The 25,884-nt window shown below is 43.3% G+C and overlaps 1 protein-coding gene across 1 annotated transcript; it reads right to left on the bottom strand.

Annotated features, from left to right (window-relative positions):
• Nucleotides 1-299: 299 nt before the first annotated feature.
• SLC25A43 (solute carrier family 25 member 43) lies at nt 300-24,220 on the bottom strand. The gene is made up of 5 exons (XM_074963179.1): nt 23,949-24,220; nt 19,505-19,746; nt 18,326-18,498; nt 3,657-3,791; nt 300-2,887 (listed from the first exon to the last, which is right to left on the bottom strand). Exons 1-5 carry the CDS (start codon nt 24,218-24,220, stop codon nt 2,684-2,686), a joined length of 1,026 nt encoding a protein of 341 aa, XP_074819280.1. The 3' UTR covers nt 300-2,683.
• Nucleotides 24,221-25,884: the final 1,664 nt, after the last annotated feature.

Genomic DNA, 25,884 nt, shown 5'->3' on the forward strand with positions numbered 1-25,884 from the left:
CTGCGTGAAATACTCCCAGCATAGTCTTTAGGGGTGTTGTATGGCTTAGGGTTTGTGGTCACACTTTATAAATGATTAACAAATATAACTATGTTACAATATAGATGGTTATAAGCACACAAGGAGAAGGTGTTCAAGATAGTTATAAATAACTGATGGACTTGCTAGACTATCAATTGATCATTTATTAAAACAATCATTCATTTATTAACCCTCTACATTTTGTTTATAAATGGAACATTAATATAAAGGACAAGCCTATTGGTGACCTAAGTAAGGATATTAAGCATCTGGTTGCACCTCCTGTCACCTACAAATGAATAATAATCTGTAGATATTGCACAGTGTACAGCTTTGAGTTTTTCTGAAATTAATATAATTGTTTATGAAAGTATTTCCCTTCAGGTCGGAGGAATCAGATCAAGATTATTCTAGGAAAATCAAATTGGTAGAAAGTGCTAAGGTAGCAGAACCCACCAAAACCAGTTGGGATGGAACAGTCCTAGGGCCCAGTCAAGTCTGCCAAGCATGTCAACCAGCTTTTCATAAAAAATATGAGATAGATTAGTCTATCTTTCAAAAAGAAAAGGAGTACTTGTGGCACCTTAGAGACCAACAAATTTATTTGAGCATAAGCTTTCGTGAGCTACAGCTCACTTCATCCTTTTCTTTTTGCGAATACAGACTAACACGGCTGCTACTCTGAAACTAATCTATCTTAGTTAACTTTGGGCAGCCTTTCTAGGCTCAGCTCTTAACACAGTCTGATGGTCTACTCTGCTTCTTCTGATCAACATCTCTTTATTAGAAACCACATGCATAAAAGTATCAATATTAAAAATATTACCATTCTAAGCTAAGGGAATACAGTGTGCTGGATTCATGCAAGAAAGGCCAAATTCCAATCCCAGCTCTTCCAGTGTCTTGGTGTGCTGTCTTTGGTAAAGCCCTGAACCTTTCTGGATCAAATTCAGCTCTGGTATAATTGGAAGCAACTACAGTTGAAAGCACCAGTTTAGAGCAGGGCTGAACTTGGGCAAAGAAGACAGGGAGAGCCATTTGTTAAATGGGGTCATTAATACTCAGCTGTCACAGGGCTTCTGTAAGACTTTACTCATTGTTGTAAAAGTGTTCTATCAGGGCGCTTTCATACTGGCTCTCAAGGGCTTTATTCCTTACATCTAAGATTGAATTTAAACACTGTCTTCTACCCACTGCTTCTTTACATTTCCCCGGGTGAGCAAAGGTTTATTTCTCTGTCAGGGAGGATAGCTCAGTGCCACTGACTACCCTTTGCCTCACAGAGCCTGAGTGATATACACTGCTGCAATGAGGGCACCTGGAATCAGGGATGCTGTGCCAGATGTGATTGGGTAGCACAATGCCGCATAGAGAAATTTTATACTTTCCCTGGAAGAATCAGGATCCCAGCACCCATTTCTTAGTGATCTGAGGGCTGGCCCCTGAAGGACACCTATCTAAGCTGGGAATAAACTAGTCCTCATGCTATAGCATTCCATAGCATTTTATATCTGTGAGGTCCCCTCCTCAGAAAAGCATGAAAATACATTGACTTATAGGTCACAGCAGTTAAAGAGGACCACCCCTGTTTGTGTCTGTAAGGAGATGGTGAGGTTAAGTATTGCATTGTAGCGTTCTAAGCTCTGACCATAAAACGGTCATCTCTGAATATTAATTTAATATAAAATACACCTTTAAAAATATTGACAAACATATAAGGGGGTTAACACTGAAATATCTAATGCGTTTGGTATGTGCATTTTTCACACAGTAGGAGATAGAGTTAGTCATAACAAAAATGACCACAGCATATCAACAGTCTTGTTTTCCCCCCAAAGCTGAAATAATTCAGGGGCTTGCAGAAATAGGTCAGGGTGGGGACAGACATCTCAGTTTGCATTTCGGACCATTCGATGGTCATTTCAGCGCTGTGTCACGTGTCACTGTTCTTTCTTTGCAAGAGTACCTCTGCAGCATGTTTTCATTTTTCTTTGCAACTGGGGACTCAAAATTATTCAGTTCTTAAATAAGAAGTTTTACAAAAGCTGAAAACCAGAATTAGGAGGACGAAATTAAAACCAGAATTAGGAGGACAACAATGTGAATTATGTGGGGACAAATACTGCGTATCCAGAATGCCAAGTCTATATTGCATCAGTAACAGACAGATTTCAGTAGAAATGTGTACTGTACACAGTATATATTTTATTCTGTTTTTAACCATATATCTATTCTGAAGCTATGTGTTCAGTGCTCTCAAGTGTTACAAATGTACTTAAACTTCCCTAATATTTTTGAATGAATCATAATTCATGGGATCATGGCTCTCACCACTTATTTTCTGCAAGTGGTTTTAGCATTAAAAAGCTATTCAGCACTGAAAACCCCCAAACTGAGTAGATTTCAAGTTCCAATATTATTGTAGTTTCAAAATGTTTGTATCCTTCAGATAAGCTTGAATTGACGGTATCAATTCACTACATGAGTTACAAGGTTTAGTCATGTTTGACATGGGCGTTTCAATCCCAGGGAAGGCCATACAGTAAACGGAGGTGCTGCTACCTCGAGTGCAATGTGTCTTCCTTTTTGCTACGCTTTCTTCAGATTGTGGACTTGGCCGAGAATGACTGCAACATACATTTGTTCAATGGACTTTCCAATGTCAATTTTCAAGAGTTGGCTTCGGTGGCTCAAAATTTCCTCTTCGGAGGAACTTTAATTCTTGCAACTCTTGTGGTTGTAAACTCTGGTCCACTCCAGGAATTAGCTTGTAGCTTAAGGGAGATTCAATATAACCATTTCTGTAGAGACAGACCCGCTTGCAGAACTCAAAGGTGCTAAACATAACACCATAGTATGGGACAATCTGTGGGGAAAAAAAAAGAAGATTGAAACCAGTTATTAATTTAGAGTCACTATCAACATTCTCTACTCAGTTACAAAGCTAGGATTTATAGGACTTCATTGTTGATTTGGCCTCATCAGCAATGCGGATTTACACCAATTGAGAATCTGACCCTAAATGAGTTGTGCCATTCTACAGGTACCAGACTGAGTTAAGACTTGGTTTATTATAGGCACAACCCGATTTAGCAAATTATTGTGAGGAAGTGGGCTTGTGCTGAACTTAAACAACACAATGTTTAAAACAGTTAAGATTTGTTTTAACAGAACATTTGGGATGCATTTTGTATGTGGCAGAAATACGTCCTTTCGTTTGTCCCAAGCAGAGTCAATGAAGCTATCCTGACTTACAGTAGCTGAAATTCTGGCTCTTTATGTTTAGCCATTTTCCCTGCTGTTTCTCTGTTATTTCCCAGGTGTGTTTGAATAAACTTCCACCAAAAGGCTCTGCCACTTCCTCGAACGCTTTTGATGAGGATGGTGTCATATGAAAGCCAGCAACTTGCAGGTGGCCATTAACACCAAACCAATAAAGCTCAAACAGCTACATTGTAACCCGAGGAAGGGCAAACCTCTTCCGTTGCTGTCACAAAGTGTCTAATCAATACACTGTTCAGAAGGAGAGGAGAAGAGGGACATCATGTGTGTTACAGTTCCAACCACCAATTAGTTGGTCATGTGTCTCAGATTGCATTTAAATACAGACTGATCAGAATGGAGGAAATCCGCACCTTGAGCAGATTGGCTGTGAGTCCACACCAGAGTCCAAGCACGCTCTTTGTCTTCACAGTTTGCCTAAAACAGTCAACCATGCCAGTAAAATGGACATCAACCCCTCCATAATGGGGAAGGCAAGGACTCTGAGCCTGTTCAAACAAAAACCACAACAGGTGTTAATTATTTTTAATTGAGTTGATTTGTTTAATTCCTTCATTTCTATAGGTGTTCAACACTTAAATGCTGAAACAGGTGGCCTTCATCTGTTTACCATGCTTTAGTCAATTATATTTCAAAGACTTAACAATTCTGCCTGAGCTCTTATTGAAAGGGAACCAGCTGGGGTGGGAAGATATTTTAAATCTAGAGTATAGGAGAAGTCTACTACTAATTCTGCGTTGCACTGTACATGGTGTAACTTGAATAACATATCCAAGCCACCCCCAAACACAGTAAGATTTAAACTACCAAAATGCAAAGTCACATGAATACATGATATTATGTCATAATCTACTAGACCAGTGTGCACTTGGTTCACATGGAACAAAAGTGCAATGGGTCAATCTAAGTAGCAAAATCCTTTCACCATTAATCTCTCACTGTGTTAGAACAGTTAGGATGGCCTGATCTTCAATAATCTGATCCTCATCCATCTGTATGGACACAGATGTAAGTCCACTTTGCATGTGCAAATCAGGGATTTGTTCGTACATATGACAAGACAGACTCTTTTCCAGACAAGTGATTCAGGCATGTGATTGCACATGTAGGCCTGATCACTGAAGATCAGTAATTTTATATTACTGATAGTGATCTTATATTAGCGGGAGTTTAACTGTTAATTTACTGGTGAATATTGATATAATTCTCTTACATTTCCCCAGTGATCTATAACAGCAAGTGGTGTAATATTCCTTCTTAGTTTGGCTGAAAAACCCATAGCTTCCTCAAGGTGATAAGCCTGTAACAAACTTCTCTGTCAAACTGGCACCTGTTGATGTTTGCTAGATGCGTCTGCTCTAGAATTTCAATTGTTTGGCAGCCCTGGTCTAGCTGGTAAAAAATGGAAACATACTGAAGACTAACATCATATTTTTATCCTTAATATGCCCCCCTCTTCCCAGCAGATGGCGGTGGGGGGGAGGGGGATTAAACTCTGGTCTCCTAGAACTCACGCGAGTGTTCTAACCATTAGGCTAAAAGTTATAAGGTGGGTGGGGGCAGCAGCAGCAGCTCCTCCTCCAGATGTTTTGTGTGGAGCGAGGCAGGTGCCTAACTCATTCCCACAGGAAATGCCTTAGGGGCCTAAACCAGGTGAATCCAGGCAGCTGATTCCCATTTGTGGCTTGCTAACCAAGATAGGTGCCTAAATCTGGGATGCAGGGAGGCATCTGTCTCCATGAGAGGGACAGGGTTTAGCACCTCCCTCTCCTCGTTGTTGATATCTTCCTTGGCTACCTTAGGTGGCTCCCTGCCTAGTGCACTGGATTTTGTGGGTCCCATTCTAAGGCTCCAGTCTCTCCCCATTCATTGCACAGGAGCGTGGGCACCTAACTTGGCTTTGGGGAATCACGGTGGTGATCCTACGATTTTCTGGGCACCTAAAAAATTAGGCATTGTGACACTCAACATTGCAATGCCTAAACCCCTTTGTGGATCTGGGCCAAGATTCCTTAGGTCAAAGTGCAATCAATGCATGGTAAGTGGGTGGGATTTTTGAAAGCACCCAAGAGATTTAGGAGCACAAGTAATTCACACACTTTTGAAAATCCCACCCCGGTCACTAAAAACCCAGGATGGATTTGACACATGCTTCTGCTTTCCGAAGTGACAGGGATATTTTGAAACAGATTCCAAAAGCCCAGGAAACTGTGGACAATTAAGTAGTGAAAAAGGGACAAGTAGCTAAAATACTTGAGGAAGATGACAATGCTGCTAAGCATATGCATCCTTTCCTTTCCAATGTGCAGGGGAGGACTTGCAAGAATTAAGTGCATTAGTTTAGATTAATCACTTTAGCCATTTTGTACACTGCAAAGGCACATATCAAAGGGTGGCACTTCTGTGTACAATATAAATGTAGGGTACGCTGTACGGCAGATTTAAATAAGATTTTGTCAGCAGTAAAACTACTCTGGAGAATGTTAAAAAAGAATGGTAGGTCTCAAAGAACCAGATTTCTAATTTGCCTATAGACTCTAAAGTGATTTATTGAGAGATTATTTATAGTAACATTCACCACTGTAAAAGCCATTATCAAGATTTTTATCTGTGACGTGAGGTCCATACCCCCCCCCCCACCTTTCTGGCTTACTGGAGCCATAAAAACAAGCCCTTAGACACAGTACTTGAGAACCAAAAGACTCTCAAAGGAAGTGTCAGCCTGAAAACAATAGCACAACTTAAATCAAAGTTATTTTATCCAGTAGTTCAAGTTAAAATTTTAGGTTTTGAAAAAGGAAAGAAAGCTTTACAAAGCTAGAAAATATTATTAAAAAACATGTAAACATTTCATTTAACACTATTTTTAAGAAATCTGTGAACTCAGGGGTTGTAGTCTATGACTGGAGAATTGCAAATATAGTACCTGTTTTTAAGAAAGGAAAAGAAAGTGATCTGGGCAACTACTGGCCCGTTAGTTTGACCTCACTGTATGCAAGGTCTTAGAACATATTTTGAAAGAGAAAGTAATTAAGGACAGAGGTAAAGGTAAAGAGTTCCTCAGTGACCTGTCTTAGGACCAATCTGATTTAAGTTTTTCATTAGTGTCCTCGGCATAAAAAGTGGGGGTATGCTAATAAAATCTTCAAATGACAGAAAGCTGGGAGGTATTGCCGACATACAGAAGGACTGGAATATCATACAAGAAGATTTGGAGGACGCTGAAAACTGGAGTAATAGAAATGGGATGAAATTTAATAGTTCAAAGTGCAAGGTCATGCATTTAGGGACTAACAAGAATTTTTGCTATAAGCTGGGGACATATCAGTTAGAAGTAACAGGAGGAGAAGACAGACTTGGGTGTATTAGTTGATCACAGGATGACTCTGAGCCATCAGTGTGATGCGGCCATAAAAAAGGCTAATGCAATCTTAGGATGCATTAGGCAAGGTATTTCCAGGAGAGATAGAGAAGTGTTACTACAATTATACAAGGCACTGGCGAGACCTCATCTGGAATATTGTGTGCAATTCTGTCTCCCATGTTTAAGAAAAGATTCATTCAAACTGGAACAGGTGCAGAGAAGGGCTATGAGGATAATCACAGGAATGGAGAACCTCCTACCTTACAAGAGGAGACTTAAGGAGCTTGGCTTGTTTAGCCTAATGCAATGAAGGATGAGGGGAAATATGATCACTCCTCTCCCTCCCTCTATCAGAGGGATAAACAACAGGGAGGAGAAGTTATTTAAGTTAAGGGCCAATGGTGGCACAAGAACAAATGGATATAAACTGGCCAACAATAAGGTTAGGTTTGAAATTAGACAAAAGTTTCTAACCATCAGAGGGGTGAAGTTCTGGAACAGCCTTCCAAAGGGAGCAGTGGGGGCAAAAAAACCTAACCTGGTTCAAGCCTGAGCATGATAAGTTTATGGAGGTGATGGTATGGTGATATTGGCAACAATGGCATATGGCCCATCCACAACTGCTATTAGCAAATATCTCCAGTGGAGAAGGGACACTATATGGGGAGGGCTCAGTTACTATACAGAATTCTTTCCCAGATGTCTGGCTGGTAGGTCTCACCCAGATGCTTAGGGTCTAACTGATTGGCATATTTGGGGTCGAGAAGGAATTTTCTCCCAGATCAGGTTGGCAGAGACCTTGGGGGTTCCTCTGCAGCATGGGGCATGGGTCACTTGCTGGTTTGAACTAGTGTAAATGGTGAATTCTCTGTAACTTGAAGTCTTTAAATCAAGGTTTGAGGATTTCAGTATCTCAGTCAGAGGTTATGGGTCTATTACAGGAGTGGTTGGATGAGGTTCTGTGGACTGCGAGGTGTGAGGAGGTCAGACTAGACGACTATGATAGTCCTTCTGGCCTTAAAGCAGGGGTGGGCAAACTTTTTGGCCCGAGGGCCACATCTGGGTATGGAAATTGTATGGCAGGCCATGAATGCTCATGAAATTGGGGGCTGGGGTGCAGGAGGGGGTGAGGGCTCTGGAGGGGGAGGGCAGGGACAGTGTGCGGAGCCCCCTGGCTGTCCCTACGTGTAGGAGCCGGAGGTGAGACGTCGCTGTCTCCAGGAGCCACGCGGAGCCACGGCAAGCCCCCGACCCTGCTCCCTGTTGGAAGCTCAAGGGCCAGATTAAAATGTTTGAAGGGCCAGATGTGGCCTACCCCTGCCTTAAAGTCTATGAACCTAAATTAAAACTTTGGTTTGGTTATCAGTTGATGCTGGAGGATTCACACATCCCTACAACACTAATCCCTACAACTGCACGAGAGCAGGAGAGCTAAAAGTGAAACTAACAGAACAGCTCAGACTAGTTTCATTATCCAAGCTCTGCAGAAACCAGCCTGGTTTATATAATGGGGAGGACTGGTTAATTGCTTGTTAAAAAGAACACACCTACTGAGTATAGTTTTTATGGGTAGCATAACACACACACACACAGTTTTGCAGGCACACATAACGGCGTACGATTTTGCACCAGCAATTTAGGACACGTAGATTTCCAAGTATCTGATTTGCTGGTGTTATTAGATATTTTTTTGTACCACAAACTACAGGCACAAAAATGGAGGCCATCTTGAAAATCTGGTCCTAAGTTCAGACTCTTCTTCCTTTCCTATGGGATAAAATTTATCTTAGTACGAAATTGTCTTGGAGGTACTTTTACCTTCTAGGTGTGTGGTACAAATGACCCAGGGAGGGTGAAAGAGGAGTTAACAATATATTCTTGTAGTACTGTAATGGGGATTTAGGATTTTGATCACTAAATATAGTAAATCTCTTTTATTGATACAAATTCTATACACATTCAAAAGATCACAGCTAAAAAAACAACTCAGCAGTGAAGGAAAGCAACTTAGGATAAAGCTCAACAGTTCATTTCACTTAATCCGGAATCTAAAATAAGAACAGTGAAGTCTTTTAAGGCTGGGTTAGTAGGGACACTTGCAGCAGCAAGGTGTAATCATAGTTGAAAGGAAATGGACGGCCAAATCCTGCAGTCCCCACTCAGGAAATACTCCCACCAAAGTCAATGGAAATTTTCATTGAATGAGGATGAAAGGATTTGGGCCTCAAAGAATATTTTGCTACCCATAGATGGCAAACAATTTCAAAATGCAAATAAAGAACCAGTTTTAAGAATGTGTGAGCAATTTTACACAGCACGGACCAAATTACAACCTACAACATTGCGGCCAGATTAACCGTGGACCAGAACATACAGTAAGGCCCACACAGGCCATTCAGACATGTGGAAAGGTAATCCGCTGTGAGGTAACAGCAGTCAGTTGTCTCCTGAGCAATAGATGAGAACAGCTGCCTGCACTCTAGGAACACTTTGTCCTCTTCTCGGTAAGAGGAGGGAGAAACCCCCTGATCTGAGGTCAAACCCTGCCTCTCTTGCTGAAATCAATGGGGCAGCTCCAGTGAGCAAAGCAAGCAGAATTTGGCCTCTGGCACAGCATTAAATAGGTTAGGATCAGGGCTTTTGTATTCTGTGGCTTCTGCCTTTGCCGTGGAATACATCCCTTGCTGCTGAGCCTAAGCTTTCACAAAAAAGAAAAAGTTTGCTTTTGCTTCTATGCTCATGATGATGAAGATACCCTTGAAATGAGGACGGAGGCCTTTTCTAGAGAGTCAGTGCAATCCTCATTGTGGTTTTGGAGTGCCTTATATTGATTTAGCTCAAAGTGGTAAGAAATTGACACAAGCTAAAGCATTGTCTGCATGCAAATTTGCACTGGTTTATTTAAACTGGTGCAAACCCCTGTGCAGACAGTCTTGGGCCCAAGTCCTGCAAACATGCATGGTTAACTTCACGTATGGGGACTTGTTCCATTGATTTCAGTTGTATGCAAAATTAAGTATTTGCATATGTCTTGACAGGACTGGGGCATTACTTTGGTTTAAGAGGGGCAGGGGCCTATTGCAGTTTAGTTTATGGTGATTAGCAACAGATTGGAGCTAAACTGAAAGGGAAAGTTTAAACCAATAGCCGGGAGTGTCCACACAGCCTTTTGCGCAGTTATCAGTTTAAAATTACACATTAAGTTATAGCAGTGAAACTCTGTATATAGATAAACCCATGATTGATACAAGGCTCTCTTAATTGATTTAACAGTGTCCACACACACGGGGACAACACTGATTTCATTACTTCGGTTTCCAAACAAACAGTCCCTCTCTTAACCTTCTCTCTTGGTTAAATTCCAGCACAGGGAAATACATTCCATTCAGTCTGCCTCCTGCAGTTTCAATCAGATACAACAAGTTTCACTTCCTTTCCCCCAAAAATGTTGAGCAGTGCTGCTGAATGACAACAAACAAATGCCTCAGAACACCTCAGAGGTGGCTGTGTTTCACTGGTGGGTGAGGCCTATAGATGCCTCACCTTCCACAGAGAGATGTTTATTTAGCTTAATTCGCTAAGCAGTTTGAGATCCTTATTTATTACTCCTAGCTTCCTACCTCCTTGGAGAAAAGAGGAGACAGAAGAGCGAAGTAGTAGTAGTTATTGCCAACCAGATCAGGACTATTAAATCTGTTCAGTTCCAGGGGAGGCATCACAGGGCTGAGGAAGGGTCAGCTATGACCAGTCCTACTGCTAATTATTTGTATTGCCTTTTCACGTAAGGAAAAACCCCCTCAGATCAACAACAAAACCTACTGTACTACAAAATTTTAACACCACAGTTTTATGACGACAACCATATGGATAGTCCGTCTCCAGGCGTCTTTCCCCTGCTTTGGGGTTTCTGAGAGAAATGCCTCTAAGTGGTTGGGCCAGAGAAAAGCCAACTCGAGCTTTGGCAGAAGGAAAGTCTCACATTTCACTGAGGCAAGAATTGCACCCCAACTGGCCAGTGGTGCTCCAGGGACTGTAGTTCCTAAAGCTCACGTATCTTGCTCTTTAATAACCTCAGTGACTGAGCTATATTAAGTACGTTAATTGCCAAATAAATAAAATGTTGACATGGCCGGTAGCTGGAAGTGATTGCAAAGAAAAAGCCCATAGAAAATAAATGGACTCTGATGCGATCCATTTGGCAACACTCCCCTCCTAGTCAGGCTAGTCATGAGTTCAGGTCCCACTCCAGGACTTGGGCTCATGCCTAATGCTAACACTACAGCGCCATGAGGAGAGAGGGAGTTTGGGATGGTGATAGGAATCACAAGTTAGAAAATGCAAATTAGTTGATTAGTCCCATTGCTTTGCAAACATACAAGTCTAGGGAAGAAGAGAAATGCTGCATGGAGGTACTGTCTCTCTCATGAAATAAGAGGACAACTATGTTCCCGATGCACTGAAATCATCTGATCTACACTCAGGGTGAGTTTGGCCTTTTAAGCACAGATCCTTTCTGCCTGTCTGGAAGTGACAGGGGATGATGGAAGATCTCAGGGCACTTTTGAATCTCTCTCTTCATCTATGCAGAAGCAGAAACCACACTTTGATGCCAATTAAAAATATGTAAACAGATTAAACTATGCACATGCGGGTGGATTAGACAAATAGTGTTGGGGTTGAATTAACAGGACAAATAGAGACATGGTCCCTTCAACAATAAAACCCAGAGTATTTAAACAATGGATGCCCATTATACAAAGTATCTATGATTTTTAAAAAACAGTATTGCTCCTTATTATCTACACTGTGTAATATACCACTCTACTCATTCAAATAGCTTCATCTTTAAAAGGTTTCGAGGCACCAGCACATAAGGAGTTAAACAAACAGCTTTTGTGCAAAAGGTCCTAAAGCACGTATGCTTTTTAGATGTCATGTGAACCACATGACCCGGGCGTTTTTTTGTTTTTTAAATAAATTGGCTCATGACTCGAATAACTTTCATATTCCCAGCTGGCAGGAAAACCAAATCTTGTAAATCGCAGGGATGCTATAATACAAGTGCACTCAGAGACTGGCCTTAAAGCACCGGGAAACATCCCACTGCCTAAGCTCTCTCCGTACAACAGTTACTCACACTTAGGCAGTGTTGGAATGTAACGATCTGACAAACCCTCATTTCAATGGCTCACATGGAGAATGCTTTTTATAATAAAAGACTATTGGATCCCATTTCCTTGTCCAGGCTTTGCTTATAACCCATCTCTAACAGTTGTGTTAGGCTGACATTTACCACACAAGGCCCTAACTATGGAGCTATTTTAACCAAAAAACAATTATATACAAGCTCTTTATTGACTTCAGATTGACTGTGTGCTCTAGGGGCTCTAAACTGGGTTTAAATGAATGGTCAGGCAATCCTATAATGCAGTATGTCCCTTACTAAAGGTTTCAGAATCTGCTACTGCAAATTCATAGTAGTTAATCACTTTTTATTAATAAAAAAAATTACATGTGCATAGCACCTTTTATCCCAAAGGATCCCAAAACACATTACAAACTGATACGGGGTGCTGGAACAATTTTTATAGTCGGGGCAGTGAGAGCCATTGAACCAAACTGTAAACCCTGTATATGATGGAAACCACTTCAAACCAGGGGGTGCTGTCACACCCCCATCACCCCTAGTTCTAGCACCTATGAACAAATATATAAACTACACCCAATATTAATGCAATTCCCCACTGAAAAGCAGCCACTTCCAGGGTGAGGTGTGACAACAGCCCAGAGCAACCCTGCACAACTGTTTAGGACAGGAAGTGAAGAACATCATATCCATTTGTTTTTGATTGCTCCAAAAAGGACAGTTACAGTCCACTGAATGCATAACCTGGTGTTAAAATGGTATGGAAGCATCTTCCCATGATGCACTCCAACAGATACATTCCTGTGAGAGGTTTCTTCATAACACATGGAATGGTGTGCAATCAATGCCAAATATACATAGACACTGAATCCTGCAATAGCTGTAAGGAGCTGAACTCTGTTCGGCTTAGTCTACACTACAGAAGGTTTGCTGGTCTAGCTATATTGGCGAACCCTGCTAGTGTAGATGCAGCTTATGTTGGCTAAAAGTGCTTTTGCTACTGTAGCTCCTTCTACACTAGGACTTTTGCTGGTATAGAAATGTCATGCCCCCACCCCCAAAATAAATAAATAAAAACGCACCCCAAACCAACATTGCTATATTGACAAAAGCTTCTAGTGCAGCCCTAGCCCTGGACTCTGTTGCTCCTTTAGCAACGGACTGCCAGGGAGTTTCAGGCCAAGAATGGATAGTTTCAGGGACAATGAAAACATCAGTGCCACATTAAGGTTGAATGAGGCCAGCTAACCGATTGGCAAGTACAGCTGCGGTTTGTGCATGCAAATAAGGTTCTGTGGTTATAAAAATGTACACAGACTGAAAGGTCTGCCAGTTTCAGGGCCATTTGTGAAAGTTCTGCCCTAAGAATCTATCATACTAACACAAACAATTCAGAATTAAGGCCGCGAAGGCTGACACACTTGTGTCTTCATAAGAGTCTTAGAACCAAGCTTAATGCTACAGGTCACCTGTGCAAAGCGGTGTGCCAGCCTGGAATTTCAGCCTGGACCCCAAATTTGCTTGTTTCTGTAAGCCTACCTACTGGAGCTCAGTCCCTGAGCTTTACTTCAAGACAGGTTCTAGCTTAAAAATATCTTTGTTGGACCAGCCCATTGACTTTATTGGCCACATGTGTGATCCATGTTTAGGTCTCTGGGTTCACAGAGGCCAGAAATACTACAGACTCAGCATGCTCAACTCCCATGGGCTGGAGGAAGGGAAGACCTGATGTAGGAGTCTCTGGATATCCAGAAAGATGGGGTGGCCTGATTTGAAACCTTGGGAGGGAGGGGAATAAAGTGAGATTCTTCTCTACCCAAGTCACTTTTGTTATGGTGCAAAAAAAAAAAACAAACAAACAAAAAAAACCCAACAAAACCCTTTTGATACAACTGTAGTCCCATTGTGTATAGCACGGGTTCAGTACTCTTCTAATTATAATCCTGTATATGACACATAACGGCTATAGTGAAATCCAAGGCTCAGAGCATCCCCTCCTGTGGAAACACCTGCAGAGGAAGAGGGCCAGTGCAGTGTACAAAGATCTGATGGAAATCACCCAAACCATGGGAATAGGGTGGAGAAAGTGGAACCATGCTACCAGTACCTCCCTTGTCCCTGGGATCCCCCATAAAGAAAGGTTTCCCCTACTACAGACTGGCTGAAGATAACAGCAGAGAGAGAGAGAGAGAGAGAGAGAATCTTGAATTCACTTTAATAAAGGTGCAAGGTCCATTGATACAGTATTACATATTCATCTGGGAAATTGGATGTTGGTTTAAACAACTCCTCAATATTTTTCATGCTACTGATGGAAGATGAGAGTATTTATAACTGGCAGTTTTTATTTGGATTGAATTAGCTTAGAAATGTTAAGAGAGTCCTAAGAAAGCAATTAAAAAAACCTCAACACCTCTTCTCCTCCCCTACATTTCCTTTTAATATTTGCAAACAAACATTGCATCATTGTGCTAGTGCATGACTGACTAAAAATAAAAATGAAACTGATTAGACTATTTTCATTGTTCAAACTGAACGAAATGCAAAAAGTGAGTGAAAAAGTAAGAAATAATTTTGAGGTTTAATATCTATGGTGTTATATGTAACATACAAATTTATTTAACATATACAATTTTTAACCTAAAGTGACCCCTATAATGCCAATGGAACACAAATCAGTATGCAAAATTTCATTAAATTTTAATGTGAAAATTTTAGTGAGGTTTTCAGCACGTACTTGGATTCAAACAGATTTCACAGTACATGTTAAAAATGTCAACTCAACACCCCCTAAGTTTTTCTTCTAAACTTTGAATAAAAGTTATCCAGCTATTTCCTTTTTCAATCATTAGGTCTGTATCCTGCCTTCCAATACCTTGTGCACTATGATGGGCTAAGATAAAGGCCATCTCATACTGGAGGGAAGGATCTAGTCTTCAGTTCTCTTTCACCTAAGCAATAATTTACTTATTTCTTCTAAAAGTTGGTAACACAGAAAGCGTTACTGAGAAATTTCCCTCTGACTAACCCCACCCTCTAGATTCACAATATAAGCCATAGGTTCCATGCCAAAACATGCATACCGTACCTCTCAATTCTCTAACATGCCAAACAGGAGCAAAATGAAAAGAGGAAGACAAAGGGATAAAATTAGGATAATCAAGATAGAGAGAGAGGGCTCACACATTCAAAATGACTGATCAGAATTCGTTTTTAATTAAAAAAATCAAAAAGCATTCGACTATATTTCGCGTCAAATATAGCAACTTTTTTTTTAAAAAAAGCTAAACATGTTAACTATAACCCTGCGGGTGAGGAGGGGAAGGGGAGAGCCATGGTTACAGGAACAAGTTTGACAGATTAAATCACCACCAAAATATAAAACAATGGAGAGTCTGAGCCTGTTCCATTGAAGTCAGTGACAAAACGCCTGCTGACATCAGTGGGGCAGGATCTGGTTGTAGATATGTAACACTGGAAAGGATGGATGAAGGTGACTATGATAAATGTTAGTAGTACTTAGTCCTTAAATAGTGGTATGCATCTTCAAAGAACTGTCCATACAACTCCTAACTGAGGAATTAAGTGTTATTCAGACATGGAAATAGATGGAGTTCAAGTGATTTGCCCAAGGCTGTCTAACAAGTCAGTTACAGAGCTGGGATTAGAACTCAAGTGTTCCTAGAACCCAGTCCTACTCTCACCTCCTTGGATCAGTGCTGCAGTTCCAGACCACTGCTATATTAGTGGGGTCTAGGTTTTCTTCCTGATGGTTGTACAGTTCCCTCTCTCACAGGGGGATATGACAGAGCCTTGAGACTCCCCAATTTCCCCTGCCCAACACCAATATTGAGCCACTGGATCTCCTTGGGCAGGAAGATTGGTGACGTTCCTTTGGCAGCCTGCTAGTTTCATTTCTGAAGTCCATCAGAGGGACTCCTTGTGGCCACAAGTCTGCCCCAGAGCTCTCAGTTCCTCCTCACCCAGCAAGCAAGAGTCCAGGTCTGTGAAATGAACCAGAGTTTCCCCATGTGCCACTGCAGAGCACTCATGCTAGCCTACTGGGGTAGCTAAACATTTCAGTACATCACATGTTTTTATTTCCCAGTGATTAGGCTCACCAGATGGAAACAGGTCAGAAGAGACAGTTGGGACAGATTCATGGTTACAAAAGGTATTAGCTCCTTTCTTTTCTTCCTCCTATTGTTTTCCCCACCGTACCTCTGGGATGTTCCATTTCCCCACTCCTTCCCAGGTCCCACGTTGTCACTGCTCTTCTGTTGCTGACATCATCATGGCTACTCTGCACTCCCTCACGCACTGACTCCCCTCTGTACTGGGGACAGAGCATTCCTCCTTCAGAGCACTTTCAGGGTCCAGTCCACGTCCTATTGAAGGCAATGGGAGCCTTTCCATTTGCTTCAGCGAGAGGAGATTCAGGCCCTCAGCAGGCGAGATCAGTGTGGAACTGATCCCCCTCAAGACTGAGCAACATGCTTATGCTAACTTTTAGAAACAACTTTGTAGATCGATTCAACCCAGCTTTAGCCAGCCCCCAGGGTCAGCCAGGCTATGATTTTCAATGGCTTTTTACTTGGCAGTTTGAGCAAGTTCAACCACTCCTACTTAAAAATAACAAATCAGGATTGATTGGATTTATATGTATCCTCCTGCCTTCCCCACAGCTTGTTAGTAAAGCGTTATGGGGAGTTGGGGAGTCTTTAAGCTCAAAAAATCCCGTTAAGACTGTAAGGCACTTGACAAGTATACAAATTGCAGCAAAGGTGAAAGCAAATCACTGTAGAACAGAGAAAATATTTATATTTTTGTTCAGTTTCTTCTTTCTGGTCTTTTTTTTTTTAAAAGACATTTATTTGCTGGAAGTGTAGGACAGTTCTTTACAGAGATAGGGCAATAAACCCAGAGTTTCTCATTCTATACAGGTTTCAGAGTAGCAGCTGTGTTAGTCTGTATTCACAAAAAGAAAAGGAGGACTTGTGGCACCTTAGAGACTAACCAATTTATTTGAGCATAAGCTTTTGTGAGCTACAGCTCGCTTCATTCTATACAGAAGTACGTAACAGAGAGCAGCTGGCACTTATCTATAAAAAAAGAAAAGAAAAGGTGAAACAGCACACCCTAGTGGCTGAAAAGAAATGATGTTTTTGCTTCCCCAACTGTACTGCTCCAGAGGAGCAAACTATAAATGGATCTTTTTAACATGAGACTAGAAGCCTGTGAATTTTCCTTCTCACTAGCTATGAAAACTTAGTGCACAAATTAGTGGTGCACTGAAATGTAGGTGGTTAAGGCTAACGAGAAAAGCATGAGACTATATGACCTGGTCCCTGCCTAATTCTCTATAGACTGTGCTAGCTATGAACTTACGTGGAATGCGTGTAGGAACTCCAACACAGGGAACAATACAAGCAACTCAGCGAACCGTTTCATATGAGTATGGAGGGGGGAAAAAAAAAGGCAAAGCTCTGGATTCAGGACAGAATGGTAGGCGGGGGGAGGGGGAGAGAGAAATCAGATTTCACACTATTTTGGGGAACTGTGTTACAACTGTCCTAAAAACAATAAGGGAATTTAAATCCCAGTTTGAACTGAGGGGGAACTAGTTTTCCTTATTACACTATCGGGCAGAAGCATGAGTTTAGTAGATCTGAGGAAAGAACTGAAAGGAAGGGATATTCCCACTACTCATCGTCCTAGTCCCAAAGTTTGTGCTCAGGTAGGGTATCAGACACAGGGTGCATCTACACTACAAAAAAACTGCACCACAGCAAGTCTCAGAGTGCAGGTTAACTGACTTGGCTTATAGGGCTTGGGCTATGGGGCTAAAAATAGGGTCTCAAGCTGGGCTCCAGCCCGACCAGGAATGTCTACAGTGCTATTTTTAGCCCCATAGCATGAGCCCGATTCAGCTGACATGGGCTCCGAGCCTCAGCACCATGGGTCTTTTTTGCAATGTACAAGTACCCTTAGAAATGAAGTCCCATGTTTACTTGTTGAATAGAGAAGCAGTGAACACTTCCACTTCAATAGGCCTGAACCCTGACTCAAAGGGGCCTCCCCAAGTAGTCTCCATCCCTTTTGTTTGAGTTCCAAGCTGAGATTGTCAACAAGGCTGCCAATTATGATGGGAGCATTTATGATGTGGATACCTGCACACCAAGAGCAGGATATCAGCTCATTTGACTTAGGTCAAGCAGCCACCAAATGATGACAACTCTTTGGTACTCTGATGATGGTGATGAAATTTTAATGAAAATAAGGTAACATCAAGAAATATTGTTGATCACATGATACCACTTAAACTGGTCTTAACAAAACCTAAGCCAAAAAAGTCTTGGCCATTACTGCCAGGAATAATTAAACCTCTCTAAGGATTCACTCTTGGTAAAAAGGAATCACAATCAACTGGCTAATGCCTGGCCCCAAACTCTTGAAACTAACACTGACAATATGACTACTACCAAAATGGTAACAATAACGATGCTCCGTACCTGCATTTTCCTCTTTACGGTCTCAAAGGGGAAGGAGAGTGTCTGTGCTACCCCAGCTGCTAGGCAGCCATTTACGAAGTTCTGAAGAGGAGAGAAGCGAAAGCTGGGCTCTTGCCATATTTTATTCAGATTGATGTAAACAAAGAATGAGCCAGCAGAAAATGGGATAGCACCTATAAAGCAAACCAGACAGAAAAGATTCACGTGAGCACACAGTATAATGAGAACTACATGCTTCCTCCTAGCCTTGTCTAAATGCCAGGGACTGTAAGCCAGTTTAAACTCTGCTTTGCTCACTTGGATCAGACTTAAATATCTAAAAACCTTTACTTGTTAGATATTCGTTTATCAAGGGGATGTCTTGCTTATTTAAACCTCAGGTTTCAGGGTCCAAATAGGTCATTAGGCATTTACGTTTACAAAAAGGCTTGTATATTGTGTTGGTGCCTTACTGTTTTGGTCTCATGAAAGGTCAATCTTTTGTTCCATTCCTCACACAACTGGGCTGCCCTACAGCCCAAGTTGATGAGTCACGTTCTTCTCTCTTGCCTGGCATACGATTTCTGTTTTCTGCTGTCCCCAATTTTAAGTTTTGCTTGTAAGCTGTTAGTGCTCATTTTTTTTTGTCCGAATCAATTTATGCACAGATTTACAGTATGTTAAAATGTGGTATTCTGCAAAGCTACAGAGTAGAGAGTCAATAAACATTTTACAAAATAAATAAAAATGCCACACCTGCCTCAAGTAAAGAGGAACACCACTGCTTTGACTCACCTTTCAGGAGGACTGTATTACAGCCACAGTGCACTCTGGGTATACATCATTTTTCTTAAGTTAAGTGAAGGAGAAATAGGCTGCCTCTAAATGCAACCAGGTAATCCAGAAAAGCTAGGCAAGTGTATCTTCTCAAATTCTTTTAGCCACACCCATTAAAGATAAAACTGGCAGCACTTGCTCATCATTTAGAGACAACTCTGCTACAGCAGAAATAACAAAATTGTGAAACAAGTTGTGACCGACAGTGCTTTGTACATCTAGATGTCCTCTACAGAGAGAGTCATTTTACTGCTTGCACATTTAAAATGAACTGGGAAAACTTGCAGGGGCATCATACTGATGTTTCAATACATAACGTACAGTAAAGCTAAAACACCCCACTCTTTCCCATTATTAGCTTACCTAATACAGTCAGCGAAACACCGCGATAAAGTGCAAGGAATCCTTCTTGATGATAAATTGTGTAAAAAGCATGAAGAATCCCTTTATAAGATGGCTCCAACCGGTTCTGCACTATGAGTCGTGTTTTTACCACATCGGTAGGGTAAGTCACTATGGTTGCAACCGTGCCAGCCAGGCTTCCGGCCATGATGGCACTCCACTGGGAAATGTGGCCCAAGTCATCCATAAAGAGCATGACGAACCTAGAAGAGACAGATAAAAGAGGAACTATTAATTATGACTCAATAAAAATCAGGCATAAAAATAAAGATAGCTCTTGTTGTAATTGTTCTTCTGCCCTTCAGCTTATTTGAGAATATGTAGAATTTCAAGGATGCATTTCATCCAAGCACATTACAAATCCTGAGCAAGCCTCAAAACCTCCATGAAGCAGGTAATAGTAATTGTAAACAGGGGCTAAACATGGGCACAGAGGTCAGAATGACTTGCCCTATGATCACAAAGCAATTCAGTAACTGACTCCCAGTCCCTGGATAGAACCACTAACCAATACTCTCTCCATTTTCTTGGATATGAAGCACCAGCTCAAGAAAAACTATGAAAACTGTTAAGGGATGCCACACTGTAGTAGTTCAAAGGACCACCGGTTTGCTTTTCAAAAGAATTTTGGTTTAAACACAGATGAGTAAATGAGAGCCCTAATGAGAAGCAGCACCTCAGTCCTCCCTATTCTCTGCCTGTGGCACATAATACTCTAGTCTCCTGTGGGCTGTAATACTGTGGTTTAATTTTGGTGGCTGGGTTTAGTGTGCGGGTGCTGGGTGGTGTTTAGTGGCCTGTGATATCCTGGAGGTCAGACTAGATAATCTGGTGATCCCTTCTGGCCTTAAATCCTAGGACTCTGCATTTACATCTACCAAGACCAGAGGTGGACAAACTCCGACCCGCGGGACCATCCTGCCTGGCCCTTGAGTTCCCAGCCGGGGAGGCTAGCCCCCGGCCCCTCCCCCGCAGCCTCAGTGCACCGCGCCACCAGTGCTCTGGCCTGCCGCTCCTGCTGGGCAGTGCAGGCGGCTCCGGCAGGGCTGTGAGCTCCTGCTGCTCTGAACAGCATGGTAAGGGGGTGGGGGGGAAGTAGATAATGGGCAGGGAGTCCTGGGGGGCAGTCAGGGGGTGGTTGGATGGGGCAGAGATTCTTCGGGGGGGGGGCCCGTGAGGGGATGGGATAGGTGTTGGATAGGTGTGGGAATCCCAGGGGTGCTGTGGTCCCGGGGGGGGGGGTAGGTAGGAGCGGGGGTGTGGATAAAGGGTCAGAGCAGTCAGGGGACAGGGAGCAGGGACAGTTGGATGGGGGGAGGTCCCGGGAGGGGGCGGTCAGGGGACGAGGAGCGTTGGATGGGTCAGGGGTTCTGAGGGGGGCAGTCAGGGGGCAGGAAGCGGGAGGGGGTGGATAGGGAGCGGGGGCCAGGCTGGTTGGAGAGGCACAGCCTTCCCTACCTGGCCCTCCATACAGTTTCGCAACACCGCTGTGGCCCTCGGGCCAAAAAGTTTGCCCACCCCTGACCAAGACGAAAGTTACCATAACTCAAAACACTACTGCACAGACTTAATATGCTAAAGGAGTCGACTCACTGTTTCAGTTATCAACAGGAGATCTGCAATGTGACTACTGCTCTCTACCAGTGTTTCCAATATACTGGATACTCCAGTAGAAGTTATAGAAAAAAATATGCAGAAATCTTCATTACAATCCTGAGAGCAGCAAAACATTCCTTGTTTCATTGTCTCGGGGTTAGAAGGGCTTCTCTTGCTCGGGGAGAAGACTCATGCTCAGGCACTACGTTGCGCCAAGAATTAAGTCTAGGTTTGAGTTTGCTATTAAAACATCAACATTGGCATGTTTTGTATTTTTCCCAACTCACTGATAGTGCCCTCCAGTCTTCAAGGGTAGTCTGTGATTCTGGCATTTGTGATTCAGAGGACAGACTAAGGACTTACTCCAGTGCACACAGTCAAGTCAAATTAGAAATGTAGAAATGAGCATGATGGATATCATGCAAGCAGCAGGAAGTGAGCAAAGGAGAAGTCAGAGGGGAGTCAGAGCCCAGGGAGCAGCTCAGAAGGGCAGGGAGGTAGGGGTGTGCGTGTAATTAAATTCCATCCTTTCCCATCAAGCCACCAGTCCCTGGCTCAAAACAGTCAATAACTTTCTAGCCAGAACATGTCCTTTTCGCAGGTTTGCATTATCATTAACTAAATATTATTAGTGTTGATCTCTGCCTGCTGTTTCGTGTCTGTGTATGGTATTCCCCTCCTAGGAATCTCACAAATAAACCACAAGCAGCTCAATGCGTTAAAGAGTAGGAGTGCATGAGTATTTGTACTTGTTTTTGCCTAGCAGCTCCTCTCCACTTGTAGCAACTGACAGGGATCTGCTGGGCAAATGAGAAGAGAAAGAAAACTGTCCACCCTCCCCTCTGAGCAGCTTGCTGACCCCAGCAAATAGTGGGTACATTGTTTCAAGTTTAAAGTAACAGTCAGTCAGTCCATCTAAGCTTCATAGAATTGTTACAAAGCAGGAGGCCCACATAAAGCTGCTTGAGTCCAAATCTTGGTGCTCCACTAACCCAACTTCATCACGAACTGCACACCCAGAGCAATGATGATTCACTCACTGCCAGGTGAAGGACAAGCCCATTACAAACAGTGGATGGCATCAGCATGAGTCCCCTGTGGCGCGCCTGATTGGACAGCAGGAAGGTGAGCCCACTCCTTTTCCTCCCCCTCCCATTCAGTCTGGGAAGCCAATGAACTGGAATAACCCCATCCTCCCAACCATACTGAAGTATCCAGCATACATCCTGCACCCAGCTGACCTCAATAAACCAACTGGCAAAAACAAACAAACAAAAACCCAACAACCTTCAGGCAAACCGGCCCACTGCTTCAGAGTCCACTGGAGGCTTTGCAACAAACAACTGACTGCAAACTGCCTGACAGAAAAGGAAATCCAAATAAATCATGCATTTCTGCTCAGTAATGTTGACAGAACTACTTCCTATTGACAAAACACTCCTCTCTCTCTCTCTCTCTCTCTCTCTCTGCAGCATTATTTCCTCTAGTGGCTGTTTCTTTTAAAAAAAGGGAGTTTTAACATGTAATGTGGTACAGTAGTTTTAAAGAATCTGTGCATAAAGACTAGAGATCACCATTAGGATAGCATTACAGCGATAAAAAATGAAGGCTCTCAGTTATGAGTTTGGTAAAGTTAAAATTAATGTTCTTATTCATATTTGTACATAGGCTCATTTAAAATAGATTTGTGAAAAACTAAAATTAAATACAACTAACAGTACTTAAGGAACAGATGCTAACTGCAACCTACTGTGACCTTAATTAAAAAAAGAATCGCAGTAAATCACATACTGAATGGAACATTTACAGGATTGTCAAATTGTGATAAATTTGAAAGATATATGACTTTGTACATGTTTGTATGAGACCACTTAAAGCTACTGCAATAATTGAAAGAACAGAATTATCACGAGAAAGAGAAACTTTGAACTTCCTTAAAGGGACACAGTCAATTTGAACTCTGGCCAATTAAAAACAAAAGTTAAAAACAGCAGCTCTATGATTCAGTTGAGTTTTACAGTCACAATTTCCCCTTTTTAAAACATGTATAATCACCAACAGGGGAAACTGACTACCTCATTGAGGCCTAGAGAGGGAGTATAGAGGGAACAGGGAAACTGACAACACACCAAGCACTGTCCAACCAAGTAAACTGGAAAAAAAAAAAAAATAAAATAAAATAAAATAAAGTGGAGCAACGTCTTTTTTCCTAATCTCTTTCAATTAAAGGAAATTTAGGTGTTACTGAGTGCACTTAGACAAGAGAGATGACATATTTTCAAGCAGAAGTGGGAGATTTAATATGACAAGTCTCTGATGTTAACCTAAAACCTGAAAATCTCCTTTCCCAATGAGATCTGGCAGGTCAGCACATGCTAAATTGTACGAAAACGCAAGGAAACAGGTTTCACATTAAAGTCAAACTGGAAACATTCTACTTGCTGACTTGGGAGAGATGAGGTGTCTTTTGACAAATACTCATGATCAAACTCATCCTAAAGGGCGGGCCAGTCTGGATGGGTGCATTTCCAGATGATTTAAATCTGGATCTCAGCTCGGTCAGCCGAGTAATAAACATGGCATGAGGCTCCAGTCCTCAGACTCCGGAATGGTTAATCTGAGACGTAATAGGGCAACTTCTGCTGCCTGTACCCTGGGAGCTGGGAAACCCCTTTGCAGGAGCACAGCAGATCCTGGCAGCGCCCGTAACCCCCCACCCCGCTAGGGCAGCCTGGCACTGCCCATCCCAATTGCCCCGAGCCGCCTTTGCAGCGGCAGGCGGCCGAGCCTGGCAGCGCCCCGCGCTTACCTGCGGTAGGAGGCGAGCTGCAGGGCGCTGTAGGGGAAGAGGCGCAGGCAGGCGGTGAGGTTCCCCTTCCACAGGGCCCCGATGCCCTCGGCCTGGCAGACGCTGCGGCCCGCCTGCCTGAGCCCCCGCCAGGGCGGGGAGGTGCCCACCTGGGCCAGCACGGTGAGCAGCTCCAGCGGGGCGGTCAGGCTGAGGCTCAGCGCCCCGGCCAGCCCGGCGCAGCCCAGCCGCTGGCAGCCGGTCACCCGGCCGTCCCGCTTCCAGGTGGCCATGCCCCCGGGCTGCCCCTACCGCCTCCCCGGCTGCATGGCGCCCGGGCCGGGCAGCTGCGGGCTCCCTCCGCCTCCTGCAGGGACTGGGAGCCGGAGCGGCGCGCGGCGGCCAGGGCTCTGTGCGCGCCCCGGGAGGCGGCGCCGCCGGGCTGCAGCCGGGCTTGGAGGGCGGCGCCCCGCTGCCGGGCGGCGCTTCCACTTGCCCTTGATTGGTACCGAGGGGCGCCCAGGCTCCTGCCCGCCCCCCGCAGGGAGTCCCAGCCCGCCGTGGGCAGGAACCACCTTCCCCATTGGGCTGGAGCTGCGGCCGGAAGGCCCCTGGCGGGCCCGGGTAACGCAGAAGACAGGAAGAGACAAGCCCATGGAGACTCCGAGTTTGAGGGCAGGCCTTAAAGTCTAGGGGAGAGTTAGCTGGCGTCTGAACTCACCCAACCATCTGCTCAAATCCAGCCTTTTATTGTCTCCATTATTCATGGGACTCTGTGCGGGGCCTGTATTTTGTGATGTATCCAGCCTGTCAGATACCACCTCCCTCGGATACGGATCTCGTTTGCAGCCAGGGGAGGAGGCGATGCTGGCCAGGCCGGATGGAGGGGGAGGATGCAGTGGTACCCGGACTGATGAAGGAAGAGGGTAGTTCTAGCGAAGTTATTCTTAGCTCCGCCCCATTGCCTTTACTTTTAGCAGAAACATCCCTCCTTCCGCTCCGCGTTCTCTGTAGGGCACAGCCAGGGGGCATCCACTTCTGTGACCTTTGCTATATATATATACAATTTCTTCTCAGCCTAGTTGAGATGTCCCCTCTCCTGCTCTGGTTTTGGCTCTGGGGTTTGCCTTATCCTGCAGCATCCGATGAAGTGAGCTGTAGCTCACGAAAGCTTATGCTCAAATAAATTGGTTAGTCTCTAAGGTGCCACAAGTCCTCCTGTTCTTTTTGCGAACCATTACAGTACTATGCTAGCCTCTGAGAGACAGAATGTCAAAATGGATATGAACTGAACATGAAATGGATCAGTGTCGCTTTATTGTTCAAGCTGAAATGCAGAATGGTTAAAATTAAATTTAATTTTTAAAATTCGTTCAGGTTGAGTAACCTCAGATATTGTTGGTGATATCCAGGTAAGGTCATTTTAAAAATATTCCTTTTAGGCTTGTACATGGGTCAAACTGGACAGTCTCTACGTAAAAGAATAAATGGACACAAATCAGACGTCAAGAATTATAACATTGGAGAACACTTCAATCTCTTTGGTCACTCGATTACAGATCTAAAAGTGGCAATTCTTCAACAAAAAAACTTCAGAAACAGACTCCAATGAGAGACTGCTGAATTGGAATTAATTTGCAAACTGGATACAATTAACTTAGGCTTAAATAGAGACTGGGAGTGGATGGGTCATTACACAAAGTAAAACTATTTCCCCATGTTTATTCCCCTCCCTCCCCTTCCTCAGACTTCTTGTCAACTGCTGGAAATGGCCCACCTTGATTATCACTACAAAAGGTCCCCCCCCTGCTGGTAATAGCTCACCTTAAGTGATCACTTTCCTTACAGTGTGTACGGTAACACCCATTGTTTCATGTTCTCTGTGTATATAAATCTCTCCACTGTATTTTCCACTGAATGCATCCGATGAAGTGAGCTGTAGCTCATGAAAGCTTAT

This window comes from Natator depressus, chromosome 9, assembly GCF_965152275.1.
Source record: "Natator depressus isolate rNatDep1 chromosome 9, rNatDep2.hap1, whole genome shotgun sequence".
Classification (NCBI taxonomy): Eukaryota; Metazoa; Chordata; order Testudines; family Cheloniidae; genus Natator; species Natator depressus.

What these genes read in the sequence shown, in the direction of transcription:
- SLC25A43 (XM_074963179.1), bottom strand. Translation starts at nt 24,220, where the DNA reads ATGGCCACCTGGAAGCGGGACGGCCGGGTGACCGGCTGCCAGCGGCTG. An exon ending in CAGCTCGCCTCCTACCGCAG is followed by an intron (nt 19,747 to 23,948) that starts GTAAGCGCGGGG and finishes TGTCTCTTCTAG; the next exon opens with GTTCGTCATGCTCTTTATGG. An exon ending in CCGTAAAGAGGAAAATGCAG is followed by an intron (nt 3,792 to 18,325) that starts GTACGGAGCATC and finishes TTGTTTGAACAG; the next exon opens with GCTCAGAGTCCTTGCCTTCC.